Raw genomic sequence first — 12,669 nt, forward strand, 5'->3', positions numbered from 1 at the left:
CCCCCATTCTGCTCTGTCCCCATATGCAGAGGCAATGAGGAGCTTGGAACTGAAGACTGTGAAAAGACTAAAATGGAGACTGAAGGGAGATCAGGAAGCCGCACACCCACATCTAGACGCCTGGTTCCTGACCTCAGGCAGTCAGGACCAGAGCACTGATGCTCCACCAGGCAGCAGATGGGGGGATGACTGTCATCTATTTCCACTGGAGAGAATCAGTAAGTGACCAGGCACATGAGGAGCCTGGAGAAACCATGGTGTCCCAGCAGCCAGGAGGGCAGCATGGGAAGCCTGGGGCAGGGATAAGGAATCAGACCGTGAGGACATTTTCGGCCGGAAGGGTTGAGCTAGGCAAGGGTGTTTCATGGTTGCTAACTGGCCACCAGTCTCTGAGTGTTCTGGTTGTAACTCTTTCCTGCTGTCAGTCATAAAGACTTCTGGGCATGCTGAGGCAGAATGTGTGGGAGTTTGAAAGTCTGGAATCAAAATGCTATTAGGCCTGCTTTGCCTGCTAACAGCTGGATTTGTTGGGCGTGGCCATCCCCTCTCCCTGGCCACACACACCAGGAGGAAAGGAGGAGAGCTCTGCTCCTCTCTGCATAACCAGGAGACCTGGATTTCAGTGCCAGAAATGGAAGATTTTTAACTTGTTGTGTATGAGACACTGAAGATGGTGATCGTTTCCTGATATGGAGAGAAAGAATACAAAGAACAAGTGTCTTTATATCAATGTGTAGTAATATATAATAATCTTATTATGAATCTGTTGTCCCGAGAGATGGCCATTTCAGAAATCTGGTTTTGAGTACATTTCTCTTTGCACAGTGTCACTTTTTCTTTTAGTTTCAGTAAGCTTGTTGAAAGAATTGCTGTTTGCAGGTGTCAGTACTGGGCCGAGCACAAGGCCTTCTGCTCCTGCTCATATTTGCTCATCAGCCACACTCCACTTCTTGCTTACTTGCTAGTCAATTGCAGATAATTCTTTCAGAGAATGCTCTCAGTCCAGGGTCACACTGAACTGTAGACATCAAATCTCAGCTTTCTTAAGTTCCAGGAATAAACCAGTGACCCTCTAGGGTCCAGTGATTTTACTAAACTAGTAATATGAATTTATACAGCAGATGATTGCCAATTCGGAGTGTTTCTTGTGATTATTTATTGGAGGTGCTGATTTTAAATTTTCTATGGTAATATTTCAACTTCAAGTAAGAAGTCTCTGAAGTATTCATGTACTTGGTTATTTTAACCATCAACAAGCAGGAATGAAACCATCACAACCATACCCGTTTGGGCTCAATTATTATATCTGTGTGTGTGTGTGTGTGTGTGTGTGTGTGTGTTTGTGTGTTTGCTGCCTCTTTGTTATTGCCCATGAAATGATATAAAAAATTGAAATGTTAGATTTTGACATAATCCTTTTTTCACCGTCTCATATTCCACCATAGAATACACTTCAGTAAATGCTGGGTATGTCACATTGCAAGATAAACTGGTTAAACTCTTTTAATATGTGTAAACTAATTCCATCTTGATTCTTTTCTTTTAATGTTCTGTGTTAGATAGTTCCCTACGGAGTCATAGAAATTATTCTTGAAACTCTGTCTACTTTAAGGAGTAAGTCATCATAAATCAAATAGCAGCTGGTGTCCGTGGCTGACTCTTGTCATCCTCGTTACTGAGGAGGCCAGATATGAGGAGCTGTAAGGCCTAGATGAAATATCAAAACAATCTAAGTAATTTAGGTAGCCATAAGTCAATGGCACGAGGATACTTTGACTCATTACTTAAAATGTACCCAGGGCCTTGCTTACATAACTGAGCTTGAATAAAACTGTTTTACTTTCCCACACATAGGGAGTTGAAGTCAGTCCCTCTCAGCCACAGCCAACTGCTAACAATGTTAATGTTAGCATTGTCCCTGCCTCAGGTCCTCAGCTCCTCCCATTAGCCCCCACATTCACCCATACCTAATGAGCCACTCCTACTCATTATTAAGACTTACCTACTTTCCCTTTAGCCACAGAGAGAAGCTGCCACCTGGATAAGGTGCAGAAGCTATGTAGCTCCCTCTCCCGTGGGAGCTATGGTCCCACTAATAAACCTTCTTCTCCTGTCTGTGATTATCTCCACATGATTCCCTGGGATATCTGGGACATATCTTTTCATTGGTGCCGAATCCCAGGATAGGTTCTCCATAGGACCCCTCCATTTCTGGGGGGTCCAAGCTGTGCCCAGAACCTATTCTGCTATCCTAAGTCCATTCAGAAGAACACCAAGGTAACTACTCCTGACCTAGTTCTCTAATTCCATCCACCACAACAAGGACAGCTTTGAACTTCCAACCAGGGTGAGTGATCATTTAACCGGGGGCTCAAATCTGCTTTTCCCTTGGGTCACAGGGTTCAGAGCTACAAAAAGAAAAAAAAGAAAAAATCTTGGCATTCCCAGGGACCATTAATCACAAGGCTAGGTAGGTCAAGGGAATCAGCATTTGTGGGTGATGACTCCATCGCTGTTTCTTCCCTCACAGTCGACTCCATTTTGAAGTCAACTGAACAGAGCCCCACTGGGATGCAGTGGATTACCTCTAGTTCAGCTCTGCTGCTCACTCATCAAGAGGGGGACAGTCTAAAATGCTTCAAGAAAGCTGCTCAAGTTTGAGCCCAATCTTAAGCCTCATGCAATCAAATTTGACCCCAAATTTGGAACTCCATGAGGCCCCTTATTGTGACATCAGATCTCGAGTATTTTATAGGACTTATATAACTTCTATGAACGCTCAGGCAGATGGAACTCTCTGTCTCTCTCTTGTTCTCTCTCTCTTTGTAAATTCTTCCTACCTGCCTGCCTGTGATAAAGGAGGGGCTGGTACCAGCTTCCAAAGGTACCAATGTTTGAAAGACACAAAAGAAGGCTTTCTGTTCTTGTTATTGATCTTTGTTACGCTTGGAGATTCAGTTAAATTCTGTTTGTTGTTGGCTAAATCCTAAGTTTTCTCTAGCACTGACCAGGTTGTGGACAATAGAATTGAATTTAGAAAGGGCCAACTTGGTTCCATCAATGTTCCAGAAACTTTTGGAGGTGGAGTCCCACCCACCCCCAGGTAATGGGAGTGCCAAATTCCTTTAGGCTGGTCAGGGATGTGGAGACTGTAGTGCCTGGCAACCCTGTCCCCCTCCCCCACCAACTCCTTAGTCTGCCACCTTGCCATTCAAATGCTCCAAGGTGTCTCTGCCCAGCTCTGATGCCATTATGCCATGTCGGGTGTCTGTTCTGTTCATGCCCTGTCTCCCATCTCCTGGATCTGCTCTAGGCATAGCATCCCACGTCACCTCCCCATTGGAGCTGAACTGGTTTCTCAAAATGTGGCTTTTCCGTTTCCTCTCTGGATAATCTGTGAAAATTTTTGTTTGCTGGAAAAGTTTTTGTTTTCTAACTGACCACATGGTTCTAAAATTTGGGCAAAGTAATGTCATTTTGCAACTAGAATTCCAGAAAACTTACATGGCCAATTTAAAAAAAATTCTAAGCATGCCCCACAACTTGTGCACAACTGTCTGTCTGTCTGTCTGTCTGTCGGAAAAATGTGTAAAAAAAAAAACTGGCATCATGGTTTCAAAATTACTTGCTTTTGACTACTATTTTAACTTACTTTAAGTCCTGTATTAAATTGATCCTTGCAGACTGTAGGTGGTGTCACGGTGAACAGCCTGGAGACAATCCTGACTCCAATCACCAGACTCCAAGCAAAAAAAAAAAACAAAACAAACAAACAAAAAAAAAAAACAGGTTTTAAACCCAAACTGATTATGTTTGGGTGCAGCAAATGGGTCTAAGAAAAAGTACAAAAGCTTCAAATATGCAGCACATGGTCAAAGTACAATGATGCAAAACCAGCGTTATTCTTTATTTCCATCTATGCTAAAAGTGGTAGAGTGCTATCCATAAGCAAAAGAAGCACACGGGCACTGCACAGGCCCTGAGTTCAAGTCCCCTCAGTGGCAAAAAAAAAAAAAAGAAGGCAGAGGTGGCTTTTCAATGAGAAAGTCAGTTTCTTGGACACTGTGAAGTTCCTAATTTCACACATGTTATAAGATAACTATAACAGCCCCTGGAGTGTGAGTCAGGGCTACCTGTGCTGGCTGATGGTGGGGCCCCACCCATGGAGTGATTTCCACCTTCACCCTGTTTGTTCAACTCTAGCTCTGAAAAGTGTGGCTGCCCTCCCCTGCTCACACTTCCTCCCTTAAATGACCTCCCCTGCTGTCCTCCCAGTTCTCCTCTCAGGACTCTGTCTCTGCCCTTCACAGTGTTGCCTGGGTTTCCCAGGTAGGGTCCCTGCGCCCACCTCAATGCTTCCCATGCTGATCCTGCAAGAAGAACCAGGAACCCCGGGGACCTGGCGCCCAACCATCCACTCGCCCTGCCCTTTGTACCCCAGGCTGCCAGCCCAGACCTGCCCACACCACTGCCCTCACCCACCTCTTACCCACAGCCCACACCACCAGCCATGGCAGCTGACTTATGGAACTCATCCTCTCCCAGCATGCAGGGCTCGCAGAATGAAAGGGTTCACCTCAGAGGCCTCTGGGAAATAGAGTCCAATGAGCAGAGATTCCTGGAACCAGGAACTTCTCTCAGATTTCCCAGCATGCAGCGCAACAGTGGCTTATGGGACTCCATGGTCCCCAGGAGCCTCTGGTCCCCTCTGAAGATTTCTTTCCCTGGCATTCAAATGCTGAGAGCTTGGCTGCGCAGAAAGAGTTAACAATTTTTTGTGTGTGCTGGTCTTGGGGCTTGAACTCAGGGACTCTGTGCTGCTTCTTCTGTCTCAGCCTGACCATCCACTCGAGTTAGCTGGTCCCATGGTCCCGTGTGAACATGCAATATCAGTGGGCCAATGAACACTGAGGCATGTCAGTGCACAGGAACCCCTGCTACAGCCAGTGTAGGGGAAGACAAGATGCCCTTTGAGGATGAGGGTAGATCTTCTCAGTCACACAGCTTTCAGTCCTGGACCAAGAGATATAAAGGCTTCATTATAGGGGACCCCAGAATCTTGGGGAGACGTCTTATCATGGCAGACCCTGGCTGCCTCTTTGTTCCCTAGCAATGTGAGAATAGAGAAAAACTAGAGATCCCTGCTAGGTTCACAGTGCATTTATTGACATTCAGACATCCAACTTTAAAAGCCACTCCCTAGTAAAGGGAATTAAGTAATATAATGAATTACAACAAGTTAATTATCTGTATATCTGTAATGTGATACCTCATTAAATCACAGATTATATATTCACAAATGACACCTGATGAAACTGGCTAATTAAGCCTTTTTATCCCTTGACCTTAAACTCAGTGCCCCGAGATTTACCTGAGCAACTGCAGATTTGAGATACATTTAGTTCTAGAAATAGAATTGTTTTCACACTTTATGGGTGACTGAAAACATTTATTATCCCACAACAAATATTTTTGAATATTCTAACTATTATTACTTAAAATAGATAGCATCCGTTTGTCCGTGTTCAGGCTAGTTTTTTTCTTTACTTAAACATTGACCATTTCCTTCACTTCTTCATCTCGGGTCCTGTGGACTATACTAGAATTTCTTTTGCTCAAGGATGGCTACCTAAATTACTTAGATTGTATTGATATTTTGTCTAGGCCTTAGAGATCCTCATATCTGGCCTCCTCAGTAACTAGGATGACAAGTGTCTGCTACTGACATCAGCTGCTATTTTATTTATAACGACTCTCTCCTCAAGTTGACAGGGTTTCAAGAAAAATTTCCATGACTCCATAGGGAACTATCTAACACAGAACGTTAAAAGAAAAGAATCAAGATGGAATTAGTTAACACATGTTAGAAGAGTTTAACTAGTTTATCTTTCAAAGTGGTACAACCAGCATTTACTGAAGTGTATTCTATGGTGGAATATGAGACGGTGAAAAATGGATTATGTCTAAATCTAATATTTCAACTTGTCAGGGGCTGTGAATATGGCCTAATGGCAAGAGGGCTTGCCTCCTCCTATACATGAAGCCCTAGGTTCGATTCCTCAGCATCACATATATAGGAAATGGCCAGAAGTGGCCCTGTGGCTCAAGTGGCAAAGTGCTAGCCTTGAGCAAAAAGGAAGCCAGGGACAGTGCTCAGGCCTTGAGTTCAAGGCCCAGGTCTGGCAAAAAAAAAAACCCACTAACATTTGAACTTTTCATATGATTTCATGGGCAATAACAAAGAGGCAGCAAACACATACATACATACACACATACACACACACACATTCACACACACACACACACACACACAGATATAATGGAGCCCATAAGGGTATGGTTGTGATGGTTTCATCCCTGCATATCGTTCGTTAAAACAACCAAGTACAGGAACCTATGTCTCACCTCAGACACTTCTTACTTGAATTTGAAATATCATCATAGAAAATTTAAAATCTGCACCATCAAAAAATAATCACAAGAAACACTTCGAATTGGCAATCATCCGCTCTATAAACCCATATTACTAGTTTAGTAAAATCACTGCACACTAGAGGGTCACTGTTATATTCCTGGCTCCTAAGAAAGCTGAGATTTGATGTCTACAGTACATTGTCACCCTGGACTGAGAGCATTCTCTGAAAAATTTATCTGCAGTTGACTAGCAAATAAGCTAGAAGTGGAGCTGTGGCTGATGAGCAAAGAAGATGAGCAGGAGCAGAAGACCTTGTGCTCGGCCTAATTCTGACACATACAAACAGCAGTTCTTTCAACAAGCTTACTGAAAGTAAAAGAAAAAGTGACACTGTCCAAAGAGAAATGTACTCATTACTTGGTTTCTAAAATGGCCATCTCTCGGGAAAACAGCTTCATAATAAGATTAAATATATATTACTAAACATTAATATAAAGACACTTGTTTTTTGTATTCTTTCTCTCCATATCAGGAAACTATCACCATCTTCACGGTCCCATGCACAGCAAGTTACAATTCTTCCATTTCCAGCACTGAAATCCAGGTCCCCTGGTTGTGCAGAGAGGGGCAGAGCTCTCCTCACTTCCTCCTGGGGTGTGTGGCCAGGGAGAAGGGATGGCCACGCCCAACAAATCCAGCTGTTAGCAGGCAAAGCAGGCCTAATAGCATTTTGATTCCAGACTTTCAAACTTCCACACATTCTGACTTGGCACTCCCAGAAGACTTAATTGAAAGGATAGGTCCCGGCCATACCAGAGGACCATGCAGTGATCATCACAGACAGGAGAAGAAGGTTCATAAGGAGGTTTATTAATGGGGCCATATTGCCACAGGAGAGGGAGCTACATGGCTTCTGCACCTTATCCAGGTGACAGCTTCTCTCCCTGGGATAAAGGGGAAGTAGTTAGGTAGTGAGTAGGAGTGGCTCATTAGGTATGGGTGGATCTGGGGGCTGGTGAGAGGCACTGAGAACCTGAGGCTAGAGAAATGCTAACATTTATGACTGACAGCAGGAAAGAGTCACAACCAGAACACCCTGAGAATGGAGAGCAATCTGCAACCATGAAACGTTCCTGGGTAGCTCAACCCTGGCTGCAGAAAATGTCCTCGCCCCAGGATTCCCATGCTGCCCTCCTAGCTGCTGGGACACCATGGTTTCTCCAGGCTCCTCATGTGCCTGGGTTGCTTACTGATTCTCTCCAGTGGAAATAGATGACACTAATACCCCATCCCCTGCCTGGCGAAGCATCAGTGCCCTAGTCCTGACTGCCTGAGGTCGGGGCCAAGCCTCTAGATATGGGTGTGCGGCTTCCTGATCTCACCTCAGTCTCCATTTTAGTCTCTTCTCAGTCTTCACTTCCAAGCTCCTCATTGCCAATGCATATGGGGACAGAGCAGGACCTGGGCCCCCAGCGGCTCCCAGGCTCACCTGCATGTGGGTGTGGAAGGGCAGGTGAGGTGGTTTTCCCAGTGTCTTAAAGGCAGAACCTACAGAGCAAGGAGTGGCTAGTGAGCTCATCTCTGACCTGAGAAGAAACATGAGGTGAGAGGAAGAGGAAGAAGTGATGGCTGCTTCCCAGGAAACTCCAGCTCAGTTCGAGGTCAGATCCTGCTCCCTCTTGGAATGTCACAGACTTAAACCTGGTTGGGGATGGAGGCCTGGATCAGATGGTAGAGCTCAGGCCTAGAAGTGAAAGCATCAGATAGGAGTTCCAGTTATACTCCTAGACAAAAAAAATTAAAATAGAAGGACTATAAAATGTTGACTTCTGTAGTTCTCTCCTTGACTAATGAGCATTTCCCATGGACTTTTTCTTCTGTCCTCATCTACTGATTCCTTAGAGAATCTTCTCCCTGCTGAGGAGAAAGTCCTCCCCATTCTGTCCTCCTCCCCTCACATCTATTTGGATAGAGTCTATCCTGGAATTGCTTACTCACAGGACTGCACATTTTTTCAGCAAGCAGTGAGCTCTGAATATGGAACCAGCATTGCCAGGTACTATTTGGAGTGGAACTAGGTCCTCTGACATCAGTGAAGATGGAAATGTGTGGTGGTACTTTCATCCTGCATGAGAATTTAGATTAGTGACCTTGGAGAACAATGTGTCATAACTCAGACTTGTATTCCTTGCTCCTCAGAAAGCTGAGATCTGAGGATTATGGTTCAAAGCCAGAACAGGCAGGAAAATCTGTGAAATATTTTGTTTCGCACTCGTGAGCTAGAATTCAGAGCCTGGGGCTGTCTCTTTACTATTTTTTCACAAGCTCAGTCCTTAGAAACTTTGAGCCACATCTGCAAAGGTGGTTTTCGAGTGCTTAATTGAAGATGAGAGTCTCAGCAGGACTTTTTCTGTCAGGTTGCCTTTGAACCTTGATCCATAGATCTCAGCCTCCTGAGTAGCTAGGATTACAAGCCTTGGTGCCGAGTGTGGGCAAGTTAGACTACTCTCTCTAATTAACTACCAAAGAGCAAAAGGTAAGGCTGTGGCTAAAGTGGTTAAGGTCTAACCTCAGTGAAAAAAAGCCCTCAATGCTAATACCTAGGCCCTGAGTTCAAGCCCCAGAATTGGCATTCACAAAAACAAAAAAGCAAAAAGCAAAAAAAAAAAAAAAAAAGGAAACAAACAAATAGAAAAACAGCCTTAAGAAAGAAAATGGCAACTGGTGCTTAAAAAAGCTGAGAAATGAAAGAGTATTAGAATATATGTGATTTTCAGAGGCTGAATGTGAAAGCTGAGACAGGAATTTATACAATATAGCAGTCAGGTTTGGCTTGATTCCTGCCTAAAATTGCTTATTAACGAGTGGATTCAGTTGACTGAGTCCTTTCTATTTCTTCTGTCTCTACTGTCAGGAAAATGACAATGTTGGCTGCCAATTACTTCATTCACTGGGATAATGAGGCTTGTCCAAATGCAATCATCATAGATAGTTATGGTTATTTTTCTCTTTGCCACCAATAACGAGCAGGCAGACAGCTTCTGGAGTATGTGCGTTAACCACCAATACTGAAGCACAGGTTCCCTCCTCTTCCTCTATTGTGGGGGAGGAGGGCTCTCACCTGTGCTTGATTAAGATGTATTGCCCAGGTACAGATCTGAAAGTGGGTCTCAGTTCTGTAAGTTTTCACTTCATTCTCTACATGGTTGCATCTTTAGATTTTCAGAAAACAAAACAAAGCCACAGAGTTAGTACTTCTCTACATAGTTTGTAAATCCTAAAAGGTACCATAGAGCATATCATACACCTGAAATAATAGCATTCATTTTCATTTTATCATTGTTCTTTTCTCTACAATTTAGTTTAATATAATTTAAGTTTTATTAAGTTTCTATGCAAAGAATTTTCTATTTTATTCAACGACGCATGGACTTTCCTGCTCAGGCTGGGTTTTAACCAGGATCCTAAAACCTTCTGAGTAGCTAACAGTTATGAGCTTGTTGAATATTCCTGCTTTCTTTAATGACTGACTCATCATTCAACAATGTGTTGTTCACTCTCACTGTGTTTGAATATTTTGTGTGCTTTCTTTAAACTCGAGTATTAATCCATTCTGATTTTATAGACTACAGAGAATATTTCAGTATCTTATATGTACTTACCTTTACTTTATGTACGAGAATAAGACCTTATTTACGAGAAAGTTTTAGGAGCTGCTGACAGAAATGTTATGTGTGGTTGGTGAATAAAATATTCTGCAGAAAACATTGTGCAGGACCACCCAAGATTGTACAAGATGCTATACAGTTTACAACATGTACCACTGGAGAAGCTGACCAAACTTTACTTTTTGCTCAGGAAAAAGATATATGCTTTTCACCTGGAACACTGACATTATTGGAGACGTTTTTTTTTTTCTTTTAATCAATCTTAGGACCTTGAACTTAGGGCCTGGACACTGTCCCCGTGTTCTTTCACTCAAGGTTAGCGCTGTACCAATTTAAGGATACTTCTACTTCTGGTTGACTTGTTATTTATTGGAATAGACTCTAATGCACTTTAGTGCCCGGACTTCTTTGAAGCCCATGCATCGATTTGAAAGTTCAAAGAAGCTAGGTAGGATAACAGGGGTAAGGATAACAGGGGAAGTGCCTAGCTACTAGAGACCTTTTAAAATGTACCATGTATATCCAAATTAAAGATCTTAAGAAGAACCAAAATCTAAAGTAGGACAATATTTAGTTCATTGATGTGCATTGGAAAGGTGAGGTATATTATATATACATGTGCATGTATAAATATATCTATATATGATATATATGTATACAAACACATATCTGAATAGAAGATTCCATGTCAGAACAATATATTGCTCATCCTGTATGACATAAACTTAGCAATTAAAAAACACATACTTATGGTGGCATGTTAATTTTGTCATATATAAAATTTCTACTTATTTATGAATGTTATTATATGTTTAGTATATTGTGCACAATGATTTTGAGAATATGATGCCGTATTTTCACATGACTAGGTTATACTGCAGGAAATTCCACTAAGCTTGAAAGTGTGTATTTAAAATCACTCACTTTGATAATCTGTAGTAGAAGGGTGACCTTACTTTGCTCAATTTCTTGACCAGGAATCAGAAATGGCCCACAGGCAAATGCTCACATTGTCATCTTTTGTCTTTTCCTTCTTGGGGACAGTTGACATTTGAGGACGTGGCTGTGGAGTTCAGACAGGACGAGTGGCAGTGTCTGACCCCAGCTCAGCGGGCTCTGTACAGGGAGGTCATGCTGGACAACTACAGGAACCTGCTCTCCGTGGGTGAGGATTTTGTGTCCCAATTTCTAGTTCATTTACAGAATTCCTTTGCAGAGTATTTCATGTCAGGGGCAGCTTTCTTGGGTAATGGTGGCTTGTGTCTATAAGCCCAGCTACTCGGGAGACTGAGATCTGAGGATGGACCTTAAAAGCCAGTCTGAGAAGGACAGTCTATAAGACTCTTATCTGTATTGAGCCACTAAAAGCCTTCTGTGGAGCTGGGGCTCAAGTGATACAGTGCCAGCCTTGAGCACAAAAGCACAGGGACACTTACCAGGCCCTGAGTTCAAGCCCCAGGACCTTCCATACGTAATAAAAAAAAAAAAAAAAAACAGAAGCAAAGTGGTGCCAGCTTTATCCAAGTGCATCTCAGATAACCTCATTTTCTGAAGCCAGGGAAAGGGTGCACACACACACACACACACACACACACACACACACACACATACATTTTAACCAGACACGGATGGCTCATACTTGTAATCTTAGCTAATGAGGAGGCTGGGATCTTAAGACTGTACCTTAAAGTCTGCAATGTAGAAATGTTTCTGCATCTATTATTTGCCAATAACTCCATAAAACCTGGAAGTGGAGTTGTGTCACAAAGTGGTAGAGTGGCAGCCATGACTGAAGGAATTTCTGGACAGCACCCAGGCACTGCAATCAACCACACAACCAATCAAAAACAAGAAAGAAAAGAAAAGCACATTTTCATAACTTCAAATCCAGTGCATGGCACTTTGGGTTTTTGTTGGTTTTGTATTGTTTTGGGGGGAGGGTTAGTTTTTTTGTGCCAGTCCTGGGGCTTGCAGTCAGAGCTCAAGCACATGCCCTGGCTTCATTTGGCTCAAGATTAGCACTCTTGCTCTTGAGCCACAGCGCCACTTCCGGCTTTTCCTATATAAGTGGTGCTGAGGAAACCAACCCAGTGCTTCATGTATGTGAGGCAATCACTTTACCACTAGGCCAAATCTCCAGTCCCTCCTTCCACTTTTGAGGGAAATGAATGTGTCATTTTATTTTGGAGTGTGTGTATGTATACATGTCTGTGTACATGTATATGGATATATATACTTGTGTACATATGTTTGTGCTTTATCAGAAATTCATTTTAGAGTTGTGTTTTTTTTTACTTAATTACAGAAGTCAATTTATACACTTTTCTCCCCCAATGGCTTTCACCTCTGATCCTTCAGTTCTCAATCCACTGAGAAGGCAAGCTTAGAGGCATGAGTCACTGGCACCCAGCTTGCGTGCCCACCAGAGCTGAGTGGAAATGCCAGCCATTCAGTGACATGGGACACTGCGCCCCACAGCTCTGCAGCTCCAGGTCACCCTGCACATTTGACTCTCTGGCAGGTGAATGCTGACAACAGGGGTCCACAGGCAAATGGTTCCTGGGCACAACAAATGCCCCATCTGAA

General features: G+C 43.1%; 1 protein-coding gene across 1 annotated transcript in view; it reads left to right on the forward strand.

Annotated features, from left to right (window-relative positions):
* The window catches only part of LOC125368127 (zinc finger protein 420-like), a 77,430-nt gene that overhangs the window by 51,624 nt on the left and 13,137 nt on the right, over positions 1-12,669 (forward strand). Inside the window, exon 11 of the mRNA XM_048368982.1 lies at positions 11,128-11,248. Within this exon, the coding sequence (XP_048224939.1) occupies positions 11,128-11,248 (121 nt within the window). The remainder of the gene's footprint in view (positions 1-11,127; positions 11,249-12,669) is intronic.

The sequence above is a fragment of the Perognathus longimembris genome, chromosome 20, assembly GCF_023159225.1.
Source record: "Perognathus longimembris pacificus isolate PPM17 chromosome 20, ASM2315922v1, whole genome shotgun sequence".
NCBI lineage: Eukaryota > Metazoa > Chordata > Mammalia > Rodentia > Heteromyidae > Perognathus > Perognathus longimembris.